At 48.7% G+C, this 23,439-nt stretch overlaps 1 protein-coding gene across 1 annotated transcript; it reads right to left on the bottom strand.

The window, feature by feature from the left end:
- Positions 1-4,188: 4,188 nt before the first annotated feature.
- On the bottom strand, positions 4,189-23,388 carry LCMT1 (leucine carboxyl methyltransferase 1). The gene is made up of 11 exons (XM_042037482.1): positions 22,939-23,388; positions 21,855-21,946; positions 21,211-21,332; positions 19,093-19,169; positions 18,217-18,278; positions 10,986-11,088; positions 9,679-9,799; positions 8,839-8,940; positions 8,050-8,141; positions 6,747-6,844; positions 4,189-5,042 (listed from the first exon to the last, which is right to left on the bottom strand). The coding sequence occupies exons 1-11, from the start codon at positions 23,013-23,015 to the stop codon at positions 5,020-5,022; spliced, it is 969 nt and encodes a 322-aa protein (XP_041893416.1). The 5' UTR covers positions 23,016-23,388; the 3' UTR covers positions 4,189-5,019.
- Between the last annotated feature and the right edge of the window lie 51 nt (positions 23,389-23,439).

The following is a 23,439-nucleotide window of genomic DNA, read 5'->3' as shown; positions in this document are numbered from 1 at the left end:
ATTAATTATTGCTGAGCACAGGCCTGAAACAGGACAAAAAAAAGCACAGCCTCGAGGGAAGGGTTTTCCTTTGGTGGGAGCTTTGGCCTCAGCACCTACCTTGTGTTCAGAGGTGCCACGAACATGCAAAGACAAGAGCCCTGCTCTGAGCAGCCTTTGCCCCTCACGGAGGAGATGGAATCCTTGGCACCAAGGTTTGCTCAATAAGATACACGGAAAGTCTGCCCGTGGGAAAAGGCGTGGGGATGAGAACAGATAAATCTGTTCATATCAGCAGACACTTATTTTTGTCCTTGTTTGGGCTTGCACCGATTTGTTAAATAAGTGACAATAGCAACTGTGTCAATTAGTACAGGAAGTGGTGGCACCAAACAAGCCAAGGCTTCCAAAAATCCTTTTTAGGAATCACAGAGAACGTTTCCCATGTTCATCTATCTGGGCAGGAAAGCCAGAATACCCCTACTTTATCCACCCCCTGTGTTTCATTCTTCTCCTCCTTCACCGAGCAGATCTGCCACCTTTCATTTGCTTTTCTATACAAACCAAAGCACCCAAATGAGGGTCTGTGTAGAACAGCAGATTTGAGGATTGGATGATCTTTAAGGTCCCTTCCAACCCAAATCATTCTGGGATTCTAAACCCAAACCACCCAAACTCCAAAAAACACTTAAGAGACACTAAAGAATCATCAAGTACTGTAAACACTTAATCACAGAACTCCAGACTGGTTTGGGTTAAAGCCCACCTGTGCCCAGGCCTCACCACCCTCACAGGGAAGAATTCCCTCCTAAAATCTAACCTAAACCTCCTCTGTGTCAGTTTGAAACCGTTCCCCTTTGTCCTGTCACTCCATGCTCTTGAAATGCTTCAAGTGCTCTCTGTGAATCAGTGCTGGTACATTTTAAAGACCAGAATTCCGACTGGATAGCTATAAAAAAGTTATTACAAAGTATTCTGTGCTGCACAGCGTGGTGCTGCAAGGAAAGACCCCAGCAAATCCAGCATCAGGGTCAGCTCTCTTAAGGAGCCATAAAGAAGCAAAGCAGCTCCTCTGACACTGCCTTATCTTTCCATATTTATCTCGGAGACTGAGAGTCCTCGGGATTACACAACTGGGGCTGAAAGAGAACTTGCAGAATGATTTGCAGCTCATAGCTGTGGCACAGGTGAGGTGACCTCTGCCCCTTCACAGAGCCCACGTTGTGTAAGAGTTTTCCTTCCAGTTGCTGCTGTGGTGCCTCAGTGCAGATGGAAATTTCCAGGGATCCTTGATGCAGACAGCGTTGCCTGCTGGAAAACAGGGATGGATTTGTGTCAGTTCTGCATGCACAGACTGGTGTTTGAGGGGGGAAAATAACCATCCAAGCAGGATGAAGCCATTTAGACCTTAATTCTGGTATTTCCCATTCTTAATTCTGGTATTTAGTATTAAAATCCACCAAGCTCCCACAGAAGGGATGGATGCTCCTGGTCACACACACCCCTGCACATCTTCCCTGCAATGACCTGGCCCCTGGCTCCCTGACTGTCCTGTCAGCCCACCCACATTCCCACCCTCAATAACCACATTTTCCTGTGCCCCAGCAGCCCAGAGACCTGAAAAATTGTGTAAACTTGAAATGGGGAGCTGCTAACTCTGAAACACTGTGCACTGAGCCAACCACTGCTTTTCATTCAGTTCCTAAAGCTGGGCAAGCCCTGTCAGGAATGAAATAATTTAATTTCCTGGAAGGGAACTTCTTTTATTCATGCTTTAAGAGTGAGCAGGCAATGTTCAGGGATGGGTAACATGGCTGGAACACAGATGCAGGGAAGGGCCATCACCCAAAGAAAGGATCAACAGCCAGGACTGAGCATGGACAGCCAGGAGGATTTCCTGGCTCCCGCTGGAACAGTGACAGCAGCTCAGGCAGGGACCACTGGAGAGTGCCTTGCTTTGCCATGGAAACGGGACCCAGCCTCCTCCTGAGCAAAACTTCCCGTTCCCAGCCTGGGGGAGCAGAGAGGGCTGGGAGCACCCAGGGACAGGACAGTGACCAGACACAGCCCCTGGCCACGACCAGACACAGGCCACCACTGAGCATGGCCCCAGGTGCCACATCTACATGGCTTTTCAATCCCTCCAGGGATGGGGACTCCACCCCTGCCCTGGGCAGCTCTGCCAGGCCTGGACAGCCCTTTCCATGGAGAAATTTTCCCAATGTCCCAACTAAAGCAACACAGCAAGGAACAACATCTCAGGCTCCCCATCACTGGAGACATTCGGAAGAACTTTTCCACTTGATGACATCTCCTGCTGTTACCACATCCACACATGTAGAAATGACATTCAGTAGGAAAGAGGAGACTTTCCTAGTTAAGTACCTTTTAGCTTAAACAGGTTTTTTTTTCCCCCTTCAAAGAGGAGGCCATGGAGATACTCCAAAGGCTGGAGCCCCTCTGCTCTGGAGCCAGGCTGGGAGAGCTGGGGCTGTTCACCTGGAGAAGAGAAGGCTCCAGGGATGTGGAGTCCCTTCCGGGGCCTAAAGGGAGCTCATAAAAAACAGGGAGAGCAACTTTTTACACGGGCAGATAGTGACAGGACAAGGGGGAACAGTTTTAAATTGAAAGAGGAGAGATTCAGGTACGATGTTAGGAAAAAATCCTTCCCTGTGAGGGTGGGGAGGCCCTGGCACAGGGTGCCCAGAGCAGCTGTGGCTGTCCCTGGATCCCCCTGGCAGTGTCCAAGGCCAGGCTGGATGGGGCTTGGAGCACCCTGGGATAGTGGAAGGTGTCCCTGCCCATGGCAGGGGTGGCACTGGATGAGCTTTAAAGGCTCCTTCCAGTCTAAACCATTGTATGACTATTCAGGATGAATTCTGTTGCCCCACCAGTACCAATCCCCCAGGAAAAAGGCCCGGCTGGAGCAGGAGGGAGAGGCAGAGATCCAGGGGCAGCTCTGGGGAGCCCTGGCCAATACCAGAGTCACACAGCCCACAGGAAGCAGCAGCAGAAGGCAGAGGCCACCTCTCCTGCCTGGAAAACCTTCCTGAGCCAGCAGCTTCCCAGCAAAGCAGCGCTGCTCCAGCAGCACCCTCCACATCCAAATGTTCCCTGGAGAGAGGTGAAAGATTTATTTATCTATCTCAGTTAGCACAACCCTGAGCACTGGGCTGCCCACCCCCATCCTCCCCCCACGAGCTCCCAGCGATCCCAGTTCCTTTGATCCTGCTCTAACCCAGGAGCACACGGTGACCCAATTTCCTCACCACTGTCAGCAACAGCAAGGAGAGGCTCTGGAAGAGTTTTTGCAGGAGTGATTTCCCTTCTCCCAGCTGGATGCTGAACACTGTGGTACCATTCATCCCACGGCAGCAGCTCCGCTCCGGGGCCGCATTCTCCAGGGCTCCCCTTGGGTGAGCAAATTATACAGGCACCCAAAATAGAACTGATGAGCACCAGTATCTGCCTCATGCTAGCAGAGACATTATTCCCAAACACAAAGGGATTAAATTATGACAAAAAAGACACAAAAGACTGATGGAGCCCAGGACATCTCCACAATGAGCTGTGCTCAAACCTGCTGAGATGAAAATGCAGCAGCTCAGGGGGTGTTTCCCAGGTGGGACCAGCTCCAAGGGAACGCATTTGGATGTTCCAGGGCAGGTACGACTCCAGCTTGGCTCCCACTCAGAAAGATGCTACTGGAGGCTCAGGGAATGTGGTCCCAAAGGGTGTCTGGCCAAAATTAAATTGACAGTAGAGATGGGCTTTTATGCAACTCTGAATCCTTCACTTAATGAAGAAATGAGCATGAGTCTTGCTGCCACTGGGCACTAGTGACAGCTCAGGAAGGCTCCTGCAGTGCAGAGGGGTTGTAGGGCTGTGGTTAGGTGGTGGGGTTTGAGCTCATTTTTAATCCCTGAAGGAAAGGTGATTTCACAGCATCACAGAATGGTTTGGGTCGAAGGGACCTCAAAGCCCATCCAGTGCCACCCCTGCCATGGGCAGGGACACCTTCCACTATCCCAGTGCTCCAAGCCCTGTCCAACCTGGCCTTGGACATTTCCAGGGATCCAGGGGCAGTCACAGCCTTCCTGGGCCTGCCAGCTGCCTTAAAAAAATACTCCTGGTGAGACATTTGGTGAGAGGAATGTCACTAAACCAGATAGAAATCAGTCATTTCTAACAAGTAAGACAGGAGACAAATTATAAATACTAGACATTTATTATTTTTCTCATCGGAAGGTTGCAAGATTCAATTTCAAACAACAGGACAAGGGTTTTCATTGCTGTTGGGATTTTGTTTTGCTTCTTTTAAGGGGAAAGAGAGAAGGAGGAACTGGTGTAAAGATACTACCAGAAGCAGTGCAAATTGAGATTAATTTCTTTCTTCACCATCCCAGTGCTGAAACCACAAGCTAAGCCCTTCCCAGTTAAATCGAGTCTGCTTTCCAGTTTCTTGTACATCACTGAACACAGCCAGGGCCCTCCTTCTCCTTTACCCTTCCCCTCCAAGAACACCCAGCACAGTGGCAGCCTTGCACAACAGTGAAGCCTGGAGAAGCCAACACGGTGACACTTCATCAAAATTAGACCTGAACAGAATGAAAATGCCCAGAATTCCCCTCCTGCTCAGCCATGCACAGTGCAGGCACCCTCTGCTGCAGCTGCCCAGCGCTGCTTTCCCAGCTTCCTGTCACAAACACGTGTTACACATCCACAAAAACACAGAAGAGGGAAATCAAAGAATCCATGTACACTTTACTTTCAGTTTTAAACTAAGGAAGGCAAGCTTTAAACAGGAATCACTGACACCTTGTCAAAGTCCCCCGTTAGATAGCTGGGAATGGGAGGCAAGTCTTGCTCACAGAAAATGTTCCTTGAAACCACCCAAGGGCACCAGGCCTGTCCCCAGCAGCACCAGGAGCTGTCCCAGCCACAGCCCGGGGTTGGCACGTGCAAATCCCATCCTTTCCATGTCCTGGCCCGAGCCAAGGCAGTCACGGGGGCTCCCCAAGGCTCCCCTCCCTGCAGCCCTCAGAAGTCAATGTTTGCCAGACCTGTGTGAAGAGAAAGAGGGATTTGGGGGGGAGAAACAAGGGTTTATTCTCACCCTACCTGCCCTTCACTGCAACCAGGTCAGTTATATACAGGAAGAAAGATGATTTGAGAGTTATTTCATTTTTTTAAACTGAGACATAAAGGATTTGGTGTGAGGAAAGCAAGAAACAGGTTGGGCTGTACTTTTTAAACCATTTTTTGATTGTGATGCAGCAATTAATTTGATGAAGCCAATCTGCAGGAGCACTGGAGTTATTCATGGCAGAAGGAACAACACAGAATGTTCAGGAACCTCAGGGCTTGCCCATGAAATTAGGAAGAGAAAGCTGGGGAAAGCACCACTAATGAGAGCAGTAAATTCACACTGGATAAAACTCCCCTGCCTTAGATTAAGGCATATCCATGCCATGTCCATTGGACACTTCATTATCTCCTTTGAGATAACTGTCTTTTGTAACTTCTAAGATACCCTGCACCCCTTAATCTCAGTACCCCAAACTGTCCTCAGCCGTTCTCTAATCACAGCAAAGAACAATGCTGAGATCCCCAAAATAGCAGCTGCTAAGAACAGGTGAACTTTTGGGCCTTAGCTCCTCTAAAAAAAAGTTGTGTATTACAGTCACCACTTCTCAGCCTGAAGAAATACAATAGAAACATGGATTTTTGAGCTCAGAAGTATGGAGGATTCAGGAGGGCACAACAAGGCAGCAGCCCTGTCACAGCAGCAGCAACAGGGTGTTGAAGAACTCCTTTTACCAGTTTTTATCTGAAGATCTCCTTTTACCAGCTCTCTCAGAGGCTTTGCTGCTCAGCCAGGCTGAAGAGACCAAATCTATACCCGTTTGCTAAGGAACAGTCAATAAAATCTGTTCATGGATACTCTGTCAGGAGCAAGGAAAGGGCAGAGAGGATGAAGGGGAGGAAATTACATAAGTGGCAGGCAAAGGTTTTCTGGAAAGACTGAAGTCCCTGAAATTGCAGCCAGAAGTAGAGACAAACTGTGACTGCAACAGAGTTGTCTTTTTAATTTGGACAAATACAGGCTGTGGCCATCCATCCTTCCCCCAAACAACAATTCCCCTCATTTTATCATTTCTTGAGCAGCAGCAACATCCAAATACTATAGAAAGCCTAAATCAAGTCTCTCACAGAAATTCCAGTCTAGGAGAGACAGAATTTTAAGAAGAAAAGGAACATGTGAAAGAGCTAATTTCAGAGGGAATTTTTTCCCCGGGGAGAAAGCGGCATGGAAAACTTCAGTGTCAGATGGCTGCAAATGGGGACAGTGCAGAGAAGCCTGGGATAAGTAATACAAATTTATTTTTGTGTTGTCAGGACACTGTGCCTTCATATACCGTGTGCCCATATGGCACTTCCCATGCATGGGATTTGTAAACCTTTCAATTAGCACTGATGGGATAAAGCAGGCAGTTATTTAAAGTAACCCATACGGCATCTTCTGGTGGAAAAATTCCAACTCCCCTGTACTGGCCAGACTCCCCGCTTGGATGCCCATAAACCCTCCAAAGGCTGTGGAGAAACATCCACCTGGGAGGTGCTCCCACCCCAAGGACAGAGCAGCAAAGCCCAGTCCTGGAACAGCAGGGGGGGTCTGTGGTACACCGGGTGTAACATCCCAACCCCAGCCTTCCCACAGGAGATTTCCATGGTGAGGATCACCCCCAGCTGCTGGGGAACATTACCCAGATTGCTGCTGTCCTTTGAAGCCCAGCAGATGCAGTAGTGCTGCATCAGTTGTTCAAACAGTTCCTTTTCATCCAGGAATTCAAGGGCTTCTATTCTGTAGGAATAAAATAAAAGTCAGGATTTGAACTGGACTCTGAGCAGAATTTCTACTGAACTGTTCAATCCATGAGAGTGAAAACTATGGCCAGAAAGGCAGTCACCTCTCCAGGGAACAACTGTAGGTATTTGTCCATGATGCCACCACTGCTCTCGCCCTTGTCAATGTACGAAACAAGTGACCCACAGGGTGCCTTCTACTCCTCGTCCCTGGAATTCCATATTCCAGGACTCATCCATGTAACTCCTCAAATACCAGGGCTGCTACTGAGGATCTAAAGAGGCCGAGGGGCAAAAGTTCCTAAATGCACTCCCAGGCGTGAAGTGCTGCAGAGGAGCACTCTGGTGAAGATTTTCCTAAAGAAAAAGCATTATTTGCCTCACTAATACTGGAGGACAGAGTTTACATAACCTATTTCCTGGCATGTGGAACAAGTGCAAGGAGCTGAACAGATCCAAGGTAGCCAAAAATGCTACAAAGAAAGCATGAGCTCTGTGTCTTCACCAGTGCCATATGGTCCCACCACACATCCCTGTTCCTATTTAAACCACCTCTGATTTCCACTCTCACCTGTTCAGTTCCAGGCTTTGAGAAACCCCCATATGTGAATATTTTGACCAAGGTAACTTGCTCAGCTAATTCCAACTATGAATGACTCATAGCAATTCACATTTCACATTATATCCCTAAGAAGTTACTCCTTAAAGTTTCCCAGTGTTTAGCAATTAATGCAGAAATATTAACAGAATCCAGGCAGATCAGTGACTGTTAAACAGCCTTTAGTCCCCCCCTCTGTGCTCTGATTTCTGCAGACCCAGCAGTCTCCCCCTCATGAAGACAATTTCAACATGCCATGGTTTAACCCCAGCCAAAATCTTCACAAGGAACATCTTGGGGACTGCAAAAAGCCAACACAGCATTTCTGTGGCATCTTCTATCTGCAAATTTCTGCCATGAGATGCCTTATGTCACACCCAAATAAGACATCACTACTGCCAGTCTGCTCCTGGCAGCGTAAACGCTCTGGATCATCAATCCAGGCATTATCCTGGAGGCTCTGCAGAGCTTCAGACTCAGAAATGTTGTCTCCCTGGGCGGCACCTGCCTGCAGCCTCCTCTCTGTTATGATCCCACGCTACACATGGATGGGAAGGACCTTGGAAATGGCATCTGAAGATGACTTTTGGGACAAAAAGTGGTACCTTTTGACATCAGCCTGTGGCAGGAAGCTGTACACCTTCATCATATCGATGGCACGGGCATTTTCCCAGCCATTTAACAGCAGTCGTTCCCTCTGGAAAACAAAGGGCAGCACATCTTTCACAGGATTCCAGGGAAAGTACCAGAGGACAGCTTCTTCCCCTAAGGATTTCACAGGGCAGCCGCTTGACCTGTCCTTTGAAGAGCTCCCAAACTCTTCCCTAATCATGAGCTGCTGATCCATGCAGAGAGGGCAGGGCTGGGCTCTGACCAGGAAGTTTTGTGCAACCACTGACATTCAGCTATCAAAGAGGAGCTCTGGGGTGATCTAACTGTGGCCTTCCAGGACCTGAACGAGCCAACAAGAAACGTGGAGAGAGACTGTGTACAAGAGATGGAGGGACAAGACACAGGGAATGGCTTCCCAGTGCCAGAGGGCAGGGATCAATGGGATATTGGGAAGGAATTGTTCCCTGGGAGGGTGGGGAGGCCATGGCACAGGGTGCCCAGAGAAGCTGTGGCTGCTCCTGGATCCCTGGAAATGTCCAAGGCCAGGTTGGACAGGGCTTGGAACACCCTGGGATAGTGGAAGGTGTCCCTGCCCATGGCAGGGGGTGGCACCAAGCCAAACCATGCCCTGATTCCACGGTAACGTAGCCAGCAAAGGGCTCAGTAACTGCCTCCCCCCCCCGTGGTCACTGCTGAGCCCCACAGGGCACACTCAAGAGGCAGAACTCACAGCCAGGTTAATAAAGCTCAGTGTCAGCCCTTCAGAGCTCCATGCCCCTCACCTGGGAGTCCAGGGAGCTGCAGAGCTCCACCCCAGCCAGGTTGCACTGCCGGCGCTGCAAGTTCTCGATCATGATCTGCCCGAAGCGGTCCCTCATGTTCACCTCAGGTAGAGAAGGAGACAAAAGTGTTCCCCCTTCCCAACACAACGGAACAGCTTAACCCTTGGACTGCCTACGTCACAAACGTACAGGACACCAGTGAGTGGCACATCCTCGCCCTGGCTCTCATTCCCCACCACCACCTTCTCCTCAGGAGCACGGCCCCAGTGCCAGCGGCAGGGGGACAGTGCCACTGTCAGTGCCTCACAGGCACCGGGGCTGGCAGGAGAACTGCCTCTGCTTTCAGCTGTCAGCAACTTGGTTCAGCTCTCCAGCAGTGATTTACCGCTTGGAAGATCCTGTTACTAATTCCTGGAGCCACCTAGTTCCCCCGAGGCAGTGTTTGACTTCCAGAGGGAGAAGCAGAGTTCATACTGATGTGATTTTTGCTCCACTTTGCCAAAGAACACAGAGGTAATTATGTAATGTTATACACCCAGAGCCAGCACTCAGCATCATTTCTTTTTCTTCTGCTTTAGCTAAATCAATATTCTATGGTTTTTTCCACATATGGATTAAGTCTCAATCATTTTGCTTCAACATATTGTCTTTCAGAATAGCTGTATTTTCTCTACAATGAGCTAACCAAGCTACAAGTTAAAACACATTACTACAGAAATTCAGCAGAAACTGATGTTTCTACAAAAGGACATGGCCCACTCTTATTTCTCAATAACTCCCACCTACGAGAGCAATTTTTATTACAACAATGCAGGTCTAAAAATGCCCTTTTGGTTTTACCTGCTCATAATTGATAACCATGGCCACGGGGAAGGTGCTTGCTGCCCACTTGAGCAGGTTTGCAGACTGCTGGGGGGTCATGTAAACCAGCACACACTCGGCCACCAGCAGCGTTGGCAAACTGCAAAACAAAACCAAAGGAGAACATGACTTCCAGCAAAAGAACAAGAAAAATCTACTAAGAATTGTGAGCAAGCAAGTCATTTCATGTCCCCAGAATTTCTGAAAGAGCTCCATTTTTTATGAACTAGACACTGAAGACTGAATGAAATCTCTTCATCACGTTGACTAAAACTGGGCTTTCTGGCAGCTGTGAATTAATTAACCACAGGAGACTCCTGTGGCTGTGAACCAGAGAGTTTAGGAAACAATCTCCCCAAAGTCAGCCCTGAGCACAGAACAATGTGCATTCTCTAAGTCCTCTCTGACAGCATGAACTGAGGTGTGTTAAAATTCCCTCTGCAGGACAATTGTGCCCTGTACACACAGTTTACACTCTTGTAGAGATCAGTGAAATCAGGAACTAATTACAAATTGAAAAAAAGTTTCCTCTTTAAAAAAAGTTCTAAGAAGAATTTTAATTAGAGAAATTTGTTCAGTATCTGTAAAACAATCTTCACATACTATTATCTAACAAAATGTAATCTATAGTTTGCACATTGCCTCTTCCCCCTCCATCCACAAAACAACAAAAATAGACATCTACACAAGTGATTTTCTTCACAATTATTGAGTTTGCTCTTAATTGCTGGAATGAAAGGGGGAAAAAAGTCACTAGAAGCAGGAGAAATTCCACAAGGAGCAGCAATGTAGGCAAGCAAGGCAACATTTCAGAGGATGGAAGTGTAAAGAATTAAATGGCAATTTGATGCATTCTGCTTTCCCCATATGCTCTCTCCCACCCAGCCAGATCGTTGCTATTTATAATGCTTAGATTTGAAAGGTCTGTCCATCATCCACTCAAAAACTCAACTCCTGCCCCCTGAAAGCCTCATGTTGAACAATAAAACCCCAAAGGAGCTGTGGGATTCAGATCCATTGCAGTCCCATCAAAACGTTTAGGGAACAACAGGGGTTTAACAAGAGGCCACAGAAAATAATTACAGAGATAAAACTCTGAAATCAGAGAATCCTGGTATGGTTTGGAAGGGACCTCAAAGCCCATCCAGTGCCACCCCTGTCCTGGGCAGGGACACCTTCCACTATCCCAGGCTGCTCCAAGGCCTGTCCAGCCTGGCCTTGGACAGGGACTTCCACAAGCCCTCATTAAAAAATCCAAAAACACAATTAAAACCCTATGATCTTACTGTATATCCAAGCTATGTTTCTTCAGCTTTTCCTCCAGATCTGATGAGAAACGGAGATCTGCTCCTACTATGGAATATCGACTGGAGTCCAGGCTGTGGGAATCTGCAAGGCAAAAATTTGGAGAGGCTAATGTTACAAATGAGAGGGATGCTGGAGTTATGAACTAAAAAATCTACACAGGAACACATGAATTGGGAGCCAAAGATTGGCCTGTTATACCGAACTATGAGCAGCAAACTCTTCTTTTTCTAACATTAATTCCCTTCCTACTTGTGTTTTACAGTGCTCCATCATCATCAGACCCTGCACCGAGCCTCCTCTCTCCCTCTGCAGCCACGCTGAAGCAGAGAGGTTATCCCAGCCGTTACCATGGCTGCCAGGAATGCAGAGAGAAGAAAAATGTGAAGATTAAAGGCAGGATTTTTGTTTTGTTTGGAGAGTCTTCTTAGATGGCCCAATGTATGTACATAGGAACTACATAAAAGTAGATCAATTTCTGAAAAACTAAGCTAAGAGTGACAATATTTCAAATATTAACAACAGATATAGCTATATAAATTAACTATATTATATAGTTATATAATAAATATGGGGAGCAGACACAGATTGGGGCCAAAAAAAAGTTACCATCTAGCCTTTTGGTGTGATTTAGTGGTGGCATTTAAGGAAAGAGTCAAATTGGAGAAGGTATTCTGAGCAACAGATATTCCCCTGGGATGTAATAGGCAGCAAATTCCTGTGGATGCTTCCCAGAAAGGAGGAGGGACAAATCCCAGAGTCCAAGGAGCCCCTGCCCATCCTGGCACAGCTGTGAGGAAGTAGCAACAGCAGAGCCTCTTGCCATCAATAATTCTGACACCCAGCACCAATGAATGCACCCAGAGGAGCCCAGGGCCCACAGGAGGCACTTCCCAAGTGCCCCATCAAATCCCCTGAGAGCCAAATACAGAGATGGCTCTGGAATGCCTCAGCTTTTCTGGAACAAAGGCACCAGGACAGAAGAGCCCAGCATTTCCCCCTTGTACCACAGGAGTGAGACAGATCAAGCAGTAAAATAATAAACCAGTGAAAAAATAGCCAGAGCTGAAAGTGGCTCTGGAAGGGGTGGCCAGTGTGTGGCTGCAGGAGCAGGTCTGGCACAGCTCCCTGGGGAATATGCTGCAGGCACAGCTCCTCAGCATCACATGGGAGCAGATGTCACAGAATCCCAGAGGCTGGAAAATATTCTCAAGACCACCAAGTCCAGCTGTGCCCCATTCCCACCTTGTCCCCAGCCCAGAGCACTGACTGCCACATCCAGGCCTTCCTTGGACACCTCCAGGGATGGGGACTCCAAACCTCCCTGGGCAGCCCCTTCCAGTGCCTGACCACCCTTTCCAGGAAGAAATTCCTCCTAATGTCCAACCTGAGCCTCCCCTGGCACAGCTTGAGTGAGGAGAGAAGAGAAGCCAAGTGGCTGAAGAGGCAGGATGAAAGGGGCTTCCATTCCAGGAGAGGGGAACAAAAACTGGGGACGAGTGTGGGTTTTCCCAATGATTACATCAAGCAGTGATCGAACATTCCAGAGGATGCACCTCTGTTTAGTTTTCAAATTACCAACTCCCTGAAAGCGGCACTAGCAAGTGACAATAGCTGCCATTCCAGCAACACTTGGGAGCAGATCCAGGAATCAGAACAGTTCAGAAAGAGAGTTACAAGGGAAGAAAAGAGAAAAAAAGTTGTGCAGCAAATGATTCAACATTTTGAGTCAAGGCTTTTTCCATGTGCATGTTCTGTAATAGCTTTACTACTTCCCACACCCTTCTATTTAAGTGATTACATCAAGGCCATGATAATGGCATCAAAAAAAGCCACCCAAAAACCCCACCACACACAGGGAAGTATTTAAATAGGGATTGGTTTCTGTCCATGGATACGGCACAGCGAGCGTCAGCCACCACAATTAGTAGGGAATTAATGCCAGCTCCCTGTCCAGCTTCAGAGGCTTGGACACAAGTACATGAATAAAGAACAGAAATAAAAGCCAGAAATAAACCACAAAATGTTTTAAGGGATCCAGAAGAGAAGGAGCACAAACACTCCAAGGTAGAAGTAAACGTGCCTTGCCCACACCACACTGATCGGAGCATCTTTATTACGGAATCAGGGAATGGTTTGGTTGGGAAGGGACCATAGAGATCATCCAGTGCCATCCCCTGCCACGGACAGGGACACCTTCCACCATCCCAGGCTGCCCCAAGCCCTGTCCAACCTGGCCTTGGACACTTGCAGGGATCCAGGGACAGCCACAGCTTCCCTGGGCACCCTGTGCCAGGGCCTCCCCACCCTCACAGGGAAGGAATTCTCCTCAATACCTAACCTAAATTTCCCCCTGTTTAGTCTGATCATACTTAACTAGGCAAACTTCAACCACTCCATCACCTGCCACTTAGGGAGCAAACACTCACTGACTGCAGGGCAATGGCAGCTGGGGACAGCTGGAACCGCCACTGTCCCCAGCCTGGAGGCCAGAAATCCATCCACGAACAACCCAAAAACTGCTGTACTGCTGGTATATGCTCTGGCACCAACTCCTACTTTATTGCAGAGCTGGAGATTCTTGGGGCTGCGCTGTGCAGGGCCAGGGTTGGACTGGATGTTCCCTGTGGGTCCCTTCCCACTCAGGATATTCTGCGAAGTATCAAAGTGAGCAACCTGCTGCCCATGACTGAGCAGGCCTGCTGCAAATGGATTTTCCAATTCCTACCCATCCATAGGGCAGCTGGAAAAGAAAAACCAAGTTCCAGCTTGGCAGCACAGTCACGTGGTCCCCATTGATTTCTTCTGAGGAACAAGAGTTTGTTTTAACTGAATTGATTTTGAGTGTGTGTTAAAACCCCTCTGTTCATTCTTACTGCAATGCTGTGACTCAGGCCAGCTGCCCTAATGCTGGCACAGCCAGTGACATTTGCTGGCTTAAACAACTGAAAATCCCATATTCCAGGCACTAATTCCTACCCAGGCACCAACACCTTGTGTTGTTTTTTAGTGAGGTTGTTTGGTTGGATGATCTCCTCTAGAGCTGTCCTGGGGATTTGTGTGATGCTCACACAGCATACTCAGCCATGCACAAAGATTCTCTCTGTACTTGGCTGAAATGAAGGTTTTAGAAACATCAAACTCAGATTTAATTTGAGAAATACAAGGGAGGGGAGAGAGAAGGGGAGAAAGACGAGCCCCACCACCCCAGGCCACCCCACCTAGGCCCTCCTGGTCCAGGCACAGGGTTCAGCTCTCCAGGGATAATCAACAGAGAATGCTTTCCTCTGGGCACACACTTGTATGTTTATTTTCCATGACTTCTGGCACAGAGGTAACAACACAACTGGTTCAAATTTCACAGCCATAGAACAAGACATGCTTGCAGTAACTGAGTAGTAGCAGGAGCTACTTATAGTCACCTTTTGACCTCACCACATTGCATTTTTTCTCCACAGAAATGTTAGGAGAAGTTACTGCTTCTGTTGGAGGGTGGCCTCAGGCCCTCCCTGCTGCCCTACACCGGCTTCTGGGGCAGCATTGGCAGCCTCCAGGCACACCAAGCTCTTCCTCTGCCACAAGAATTCAGCTTTCTTCTCTTACTCTCTTCTCACATTAGTGCAACAATTTCCTGGAGGTTTTCCAAGAGACAGCATGCAGGATACTATTGACTCAAACTGATTTCATTAGGATTTTCATGCTAAGGTATCTTTGGCAGCTTTACAAAGCAGCAGCCCCTGCAGCCTGTTCTGCAGGAGAGCATGCTGCTCTCCCCCAGCTCAGGTTTCACTACACCAGCCCAGCAGGGCCCTGCCACACTCATCTTGTCCTGGAAGCACAGGGTCAGCCCCACACAAGGCCTGCAAGTCCCCCTGACACCTACACTGGGTCACAAGAAAGTCTGGGGACGGAGGGAAGCTGAAACAACCAAGTGCCCAAGCTGGCCTAGACAGGGCAGAAGGCGTGAGAGGCACACAAAGCCAACAGTTCACGAGGTGCAGTTTGCACTTGCCAAGGTAACAAAGGTGCAGCACTGACCTCCCAGCAAGAGCAACATCCATCAGATAGTGCCACTGAACTTTGGAAACAATCTGCTGGGGCATTGCCACAGGGACATCACTGCTTTCCCTGGAGCTCCAGCATTCCCCAGGAAAGCACGGAGCTGTTCAGTGACAGGGCTCATGTCACTGCATTCCTGGGCACCAGTTCTGTACCAGACGTGCACACCATGCTGCCCCCGCTTCGGCCACAGGCAGCCCAGCACGTGCTGCCCTGAAGCCAATGAAGTTGTGTATTAGCAGCAGCTTTGTGGCATGAGAACTTTCAGGGTGAGCAGAAAAGCAGTGAGAGAACCTGAATCATGGCAACCCATATTAGCACAACTCAAAAACAGAATTCCAAACAATCTAAACAAATCATTCCTGGTATACCAGAGACAGGAGTGTGAACTGATGTGGGGAAGCAGGCACAGGGAGGGACAACCTCCTCCCCAAGATTCTAAAATCCTGGTCCACATCTGCACAAAAACAAGCAGCCTTTCCCTACCTGGCAGTGCTGTTCCCCTGTGCCCCCTACACCCCTGTGCCAGGTGGTACTCCCAGAATATTCCACAGTTCTAACAGCTGTGCCAGGTCAGACCTAAGGTCTCCCTAGGATGATACCCAGCCTTCCAGAGGCCAACAGCAGCTCCAAAGGGAAAAGTCAAAGAGCGTAAACACCTACCAACACTGGCACCTAAGTTGTTTTCTAGCTTTTCCTCAAAAATGCTTAAAATTCCTTTGTATTTCTGGACCATTACTGAGCTCATGCTTTCATCCATTTAGTTATTCTAATACTCAGATCCTGCAGGAAGGCAGCAATAATCATTTACATGTGAGGCACAAACTGTTTTTTCCCCCCATGTGCATCACTTTCTATTAATCCACATTGAAATCATCATCAAGTCACTAATTTCACAAGATACTTCTACAGTTCTTTACCACTCTTCAGAGTTTGGATTTGCCAACAAGCTGCCACTTACTAATCACTCTATTTTCCCAATTTTTTCTTAGTGTTGAACAACAACATATCCTTAAGCACAGATCTCCATCTCCTCCATAATGAAAATTAACAACATATGCTCGCCCTCCATCCCAGCTCCTCATCCATATGAGAACCATTCATTCCCCATAACCACTGTGCCACTTCTTTGGCACACTTTGGCAAGGGACACAGTCAAAACACATTTTTGAAATCCAAGCACTATACTGATGTCCTTTTCCAACAGATATGTTGACTTAAAAGAACTCCAACAGATTTGCGAAGCACAGCTTACCTTTCCAAAAGCCACAGTGACTCTTTCTCAACACCTCCTATTACTCCTGTGTTCTCCTAAGTCTGTCTCTTAGAGCTCCTATGATTTGTTCAGTAGAGACATCAGTCCTACTGGCATGGGGTTCCCTGGATTTCCCCTGGAGCCCATCCGAGTCACAGCCATAACCTTGCAGCTGGAGACAGTTGTAAATGAGAGGGCACAGACCAATCAGTAGCTGAGTAAACTGATTGTCAAGTTCCTTTAGATCTGTAAGAACTCTCTGCTCATCTGTTTGATTTATCTACTTATTCCAGCACCTCTTCTCGTGGCACTTCCCTATGAAGCAGTTCCATTAATTGATCCTTAAACCAGAGTTCACAGGGATCTCTCTGGATCTGACCTGTGACTGGGGGTCAGTTCAAACTGGAGTTCCACAACACTTCCACCACCTCTACATGTTCTGGACACGCTGCTACATCCCAAAGATCTTGGTGCAACAGAGCCTACACCAGCCTGGGAACAGCAAAGTTGTTAGTCTGAGGTTTTAACACCCAGCACTGAGAGGGAACCAGAGAAGCAGCTTCAGAGAAACCAGTCTCACCAGTACATCCCAGTGCTATGGGAACTGGCTATTAATAGCCCTAGATTACAACAGTGCAGGCTGATAAGGCTGCAGGTGTTTTGCTGTTCCAGATGTACTGCAGCTCTTCAGGAACACGAACCCCACCCAGCCCTTGGGACAGAGCCAATGGGTGCCTCTGGGATGGTGCTTGTGCAGCAGATCTCCCTGGCGTCAGATATGCCCCAGGAGGGCCTGCCTGGAACCCCAGCGTCCCCAGGAGCCCTTTTTCTGAGCTGGGGCACTAGGCTTTCATCTTTGGAGGCCTGAGGGTACAAGGGAGAACTCTGCCCTTCAAAGGATATTTGCAGGGTTGGGAAGTGAAGACCGTCTCATGTGCAGCAAAAAAATCTGCAGAATGTGCCCAGAGCCTGGGCTAGAACTGTGCTCATGTAAGGGGCCACAGGGGATCACAGCAGGGAGCACCAAACACTGCAGGCTCTGCGTTAGGGTCACACCTGCTCACACACAGCAGTTGCGATGGTGGATGCAGGTAATTACTGCTCCTCCTAAATTGTCCAAAGCAGCTACTACAGCTCAGCATCTGCACTGAGAACATGAACTCACTGGAACCCAGGGAGTTTTCCACAAGTAAAAAAGGTTTTCAAGTGCAGTCCTGACACAAACATACAATTATAGAATGCCTTGGGTTGGGGGGGACCTTAGAGATCATCCAGTCCCACCCCCTGCCCTGGGCAGGGACACCTTCCACTATCCCAGGGTGCTCTAAGCCCGGTCCAACCCCACCTTAGACACTTCCAGGGATGGGGAGTCCACAACCTTCTGTTCCATGAGGTTAGAAACTAAGAGAGTACAACCACATTACACCACCTGAAATTAGTATCCTTCTGATACCAAAATGTAACAAACAGCACTGGCTCCTGAGCCTGGACTGGGTAGGCTGTGTTTCTGCAGTGAAAACTCTGCTAAGTGTAAAGACTTGTGCTCTTAATGAGACAGAAAGCAGATAAACACTCAACAGATATTTTAATCCAGTATCTATGCTCTCTGTAGCACTTTTTCCTTTCCTGTGACAGAAAACAAGCTACATATGAGAGAAAAAGAAAAAAACCCAACTTTCTGCCAGAATAAAACCACTTAAAGAGAAGACATTTCTAACACAACACAGAACAAATGGGCAGGAGTCTGTAAGAGAAGAAAAAAGCCTCTTTTCCCTCCCAATTCTCTGTCCAAACAGCATTTCAAACATTAAAAGCCTGCCCACATAGCAGAACAAAATGATCAGAAAAGTTTTAAAAGTGCTGCAGTACATCACTGACTGAGTTTGAGGATGACTCACCTATTAGAAGAGAGTCCCCTGAATGGGATTCCATAATTGGTTTTGACAGGGGAGGTTTTGATCTGTGGGAAGAAGGAAGAAGCATCTCAGAGCAGTTAAGCCTGCTTAACAGTGTGCTTACAGCTTTTTTCTTAACATATATATGTGTGTGTGTGTGCGTGTGTGTGTGTGAAAAGCAGCCAAGAGAATATCTCTGCCCTCTGCTGGAAAGGAAAACCTTTGCAAGTTGTAGAAGTTGGAGCTGAGTTTTTTACCAAATTACTCATAAGTTTTGAGGGAATCTTTCAAGAGAAATCCAGGTACTCCGTAATGTGTCCTCAATAAGCCTTAATGGATTCATTCAAACAGGATATTCCCCTACAGCAGCAGCTATCCTGCCTCCAACTGAACAGGCACATCTGGGAAGCCAGTGCTGTCTTCAACAGTAAGAGAAGACTTATCACCTCTAATGGTCAGGAGATTTTCCCTGCCACAGAGCAAGCTCTGCTTGGCTCCCTAAAACTTTCACACATCACCTTCTCCAACCTGGAACAGTGGCTGCAGAGCCACATGTGGCACCTGCCTGCACAATGAACCTGTATTCTATATTGAATCCTGGAATGGTTTGGGTTGGAAGGGACCTTTAAAGCCCATCCAGTGCCACTCCTCCCATGGGCAGGGACACCTTCCACTATTCCAAGCTGCTCCAAGCCCTGGCCACCCTGGCCTGGGACACTTCCAGGGATTATGGGGCAGCCACAGCTTCTCTGGGAACCCTGTGCCAGAGCCTCACCTCCCTCACAACGCAGAACATGAAGAGTCTCTCAGCAGAGAGATGAAATAATGACACTGACTTACAGTCAGTCTCCCACAGCTGAACACAGGCCTCAGACTTACTTGATATTATGTATTTTTCTTGCAACGATCATCGGAAAATCCACTTCAAAATATTTTCTAGGGAGAAGATTTTCATCCTGGGAATTGGAGGAAGACACTAGAATTAGGGACACTCAAGTTTCACATGGCACAGGACAAGACAGAACCTCAAATCCTGAACAGTTCTGGTTTGGGTTACACTGGCATTTTTAACAGTGGTATAACAATGTCCCACAAATTAAAACCCCCTAAAATTCAACAAAAACTGGCTGAGAGTCATTAGAATGTCCTCTAAGAATTAAAGAAATTATTTAACATTTTATGTAATCACAGAATCCCACGATAGCTGGGGTTGGAAGAGAGGTCACCCAGTCCAAGCCCCGCCTAGGCAGGATCGCCCAGAGCAGGTGACACAGGAACGTGTCCAGGTGGGTTTGGGATGTCTCCAGAGAGAAGAAGGACTCTAATCGCAGACACCAGATACTGAAACACACTCTCCAACCAAGGATCTGGGAGAGCACAGCAACAGGAAACTACCACAGCATTTACCACGACTTTCAGCACAGCCTTCCAAGGAAAGAACCAGGAATGCTTTGCACAGGTTCACCCAGACAGTGACCACATTCCAGTTCTCCTCCAGCCCACAGCCAGAGCACAAGCAGACCAGTCTGCCTGGACTACAAAAGAGGGGGAAAGCTCTTCATTCCATGTTGGCACCATTTCCCAGCCTGATGGAGAAGCTGTGCCAAGTCTCTCCCTGCGCAGCAATTCCTTTGTGTTGGATGTTGCTGCTCTTTCTGGCTGTCGACCCATGGATTTCTGAGATGAAACTAGAACTCAGAACACTGAACACTCCAGTAACTGGCTCCCAGCTTCTGTACATTCATTACACCACACTTGCTCTCCACAAGGACAGAGAACTGGAATTACAGGCCCCATTGCAGCTTTTAAAATCACTGTTACCAAACATGGTATTGACAGAGCTTTCATAGGAATGCAGGTAAGGGAAAAGCTTCACATCTCAGAAAAAAAAATCAGTACTGTCTCCCTTCCACGGATGGAATACAATGAATTGTGACCAAGCAAAATGCTCCTCAGGCTTCCCTCCAGAACCCAAATTTGCCAAAAGAAATGCTAATGAGAAGATAATTCACTCAGAGGTGTGTTCATCCACAATGATGCCATCATACAACACCTGAATAACTGAATTTCCGTGAATTACACACAAACACACCTATATATGCAACAGGTTGCCCAGAGAAGCTGTGGCTGCCCCATCTCTGGAAGTGTCCAAGGCCAGGCTGGACAGGGCTTGGAGCAACCTGGGATAGTGGAAGGTGTCCCTGCCCAGGGCAGGGGGTGGCACTGGATGATTTTCCACGTTCCTTGTGATCCAAACCACTCTGTGATTCCATGATTTATATAAACAAACTCACAACTGGAATCCCAGAGGATGTGGGAAAAGTGTGGCAACTGGTCAGGGAGTGATCCTGCCCCTGCACTCAGCCCTGGTGAGGCACAGCTGGAGGGTCCAGTTCTGATCTCCAAGAAAGACAGGGAACTGCTGGAGAGAGTCCAGCAGAGGCCACAGAGATGATTTTGGGTCTGGAGCATCTCTGTGATGAGCAGAGACTGCGGGAGCTGGGCCTGGTCAGTATGGAGAAGGGAAGGCTGAGGGGGATCCCGTCAATCCATACAAATCTCTCCCAGGGCTGTCAGAGGATGGTTCCAGACTCTGTTCAGTGACAGGATGAGGAGCAATGGCCAGAAACTAAAACACAGCAAGTTCCACCTCAACATAAGGAAGAACTTCTTTCCATGATGGTGGCAGAACACTGGAACAGCTGCCCAGGGAGGGTGTGGAGTCTCCCTCTCTGGAGACATCCCAAACCCACCTGGACACGTTCCTGTGTCACCTGCTCCAGGTGACCCTGCCTGGGCAGGGGTTGGACTGGATGAGCTCCAAAGGGCCCTTCCAAGCCCAGTTCTTTTGGGATTCTGTGAGAGCTCCTGCTGTGCTGTGTCCCTGCACACCTGCCCTGTGTGCCAGAGCCAGCCTGGACGAGCTCAGAGCAGCCCCTCACGGGTCCCCACAGCCCTGCGTCCTCAGCCAGGCCTGTCCCCTGCAGCTCTCGTTACCTTCAGTCTCCAGAACAGGGTGTCCATGCCAGCCCCAAGATTAACAATCTGACAGTTGCATTCTGTCTTCTCTAGAAAAGCTTTGATCAGGTAACTGACTCCGTGCACACGAGCATAATAACCTGCAACACACACAAACCCTGGGTGAGTTGTTATTTTCATGTAAAACTCGATGTTTAGCACTCATGAAGATCTTTAGGCAGTATGTAGAAAGAATAATGCCCTCTTTTTGAGACACTTAAGGGCCTTTGTTTTTTTTTTTTTAATTACAAAGAAAATCTCATGTACTGATAAAACTCAGCCCTGGGTAAATAGAAGCTTTAGTCAAGTTTCACCTCAAGCAGAGCAGAATAATTCTACACTTGCGGAGACCCAACTGTCCTGGGTCAATCCAACATTACTGATTGTTTTGAGGAGATCTCTGCACACTGAGACACACAGAGACAGCCCATTCAGAACACAGAAAGCAATGGAAGAAACTTTTGATTTACAGATTGATATTTAAAAGATCAGATACAGCATGGAATTGTTGCTGTTAAGAAACCTTGTCTCATTCTTTCACGTATTTCCCCCCCTCCCTAAAACCCAGTGTACAGGGGTTTTGTCAGGACCAGTTAGGTGCTCCCATTCCCATTCCAACTTGCCTCTGTTGATCTCAGGTGCTTTCCTTTCTTTTGCTTGTCTCACAAAATACTGGATGTAAGGGTCCTCCCAGTAGCCAACACTTACAGCAAACCTGTCCAGCAGCAGGGTAAAGAGAGAATTATGAAATAAGGCCACCAAAATTTATCCTAAAAGATACACAGGCTGAAAAGGTCCCTCTGGCCTGGGTGCACACATGGTTTAAAAATCTGTCCCCTGTGTGGAACTATTTATATTAAAAGATTATATCAAGTTTAGTTAGAAATTTTAGCTGTTGCCATATTCAACAAGCATCTTTTTAATGGTCTCTGCACTACTGGATGAAATTTTGTGAGCAAAGACCCAAATCTCAAATATTCCCTCCTGGGGGACCCAGAAGATGAATTGTCTGTCTCCAGCTCCTGAGACACACAAATCAGGCTTTACTTCGACACACTGTTACATGAGAAGGTGTTTGCACTTATTCCAGAGATTCTACACATCAGTTTAGCACAATGTTACTCTGTCCTAAAAGAACTCACGAGTTTTACAACTGATTCCGCGAGGAAAACTCTCCAACCAAACTCAACCACCCAACGATCTGCTGCTACAAAATCCAAAAGGGTTTTGCAATAACAGAGGTTAAATTGACAGCCAGGCACAACAGGGCAACGAAACTCATTCCCCTCTCCGTGCCCAGCCTAGAGGGGGAGAAGGAAAGAAATCTGAAAAATATCAGTATGTTTCTTCCCTGAGATGTCAAAAACGACCAAACGTTATTAGATACTGGCTACCACTGTACGCTGGTCTATAAACAAACCCTGCGCAGACCCGCGGGCAGGGGTTTAGCAGCAGGAGGCTGAGGTTTGGGGCTCCGAGCGCGCCCCGCCAGCCGGGCCCTGCGGCCGCTTGGGCCCGGGGCACACTCACAGAGCCTCGGCACCGGGAGAGGACGGGGCTGCTCCCACCCTCCTCCAGCGCCGCTCCCCGGGAGCCGCCAGACCTTCGCCCCCCAACTCCCCAGCCCCACCGCGGGGCCGTGGCCGGTGCGGAGGGACACCGGCGGGCGCTGCCCGGGCGGCCGTGCCGCTGCCCCGGCTCCGGTACCGTTTGCAGACGGACGCGTCCTCACAGGTTCCCCGCACCGCCTCGTCCGCCTCGTCGGGGCCGGCGGCGGCCGCCATGGAGCGCACGGGGCCCGGCCGCTGCCACCGCCCCTGCGGCCCGCCCCCCGCCGCATCTCATTGGGCAGCCTCCGCCGGAACTCAGCGGCGATTGGTCCAAGCGCTCGCCGATCCACACGGCGCCCAATGAGAGTGCGCAGGCTGCAGCGCCTCGCCCAGGAAGCGGCGGCGGTTGTGCAAGGCAAACCGGGAGCTGTAGTCCGGGAGCCGCTCTGCGGTAACAGCGCCGGATACTGGGTCGGAACTGTCTAGAGACGGGCGACCCCGCCAGGGAGCTCCGCCCGACTGCCTGTCATAAAGCAGCAGCAACCGGTACCACCGAGAGAGCGGCGCAGGTAGAGCCGTGGCGTTCAGCAGAGGCGCTATCCGGGCTGCGGGCGGGACATCCGGGGCTGGGGGGCTCCCATCACGTGCGGGGCGAGTG

This window comes from Corvus kubaryi, unplaced genomic scaffold, assembly GCF_017639235.1.
Source record: "Corvus kubaryi isolate FWS band 111438036 unplaced genomic scaffold, C.kubaryi_AGA036_p1.0 37387, whole genome shotgun sequence".
NCBI classification, from domain to species: Eukaryota; Metazoa; Chordata; class Aves; order Passeriformes; family Corvidae; genus Corvus; species Corvus kubaryi.
The sequence above is the reverse complement of the archived record's forward strand: the minus strand, read 5'-3'. Positions and strand labels throughout refer to the sequence as shown.

Coding starts and splice junctions, on each gene's coding strand:
- LCMT1 (XM_042037482.1), bottom strand. CDS start 23,015: ATGGCGGCCGCCGCCGGCCCCGACGAGGCGGACGAGGCGGTGCGGGGA. Junction 19,170..21,210: donor CCCTGTTCTGGAGACTGAAG/GTAACGAGAGCT, acceptor TCCAATTCCCAG/GATGAAAATCTTCTCCCTAG. Junction 5,043..6,746: donor AAAGGACAGCAGCAATCTGG/GTAATGTTCCCC, acceptor CTCTTCACACAG/GTCTGGCAAACATTGACTTC.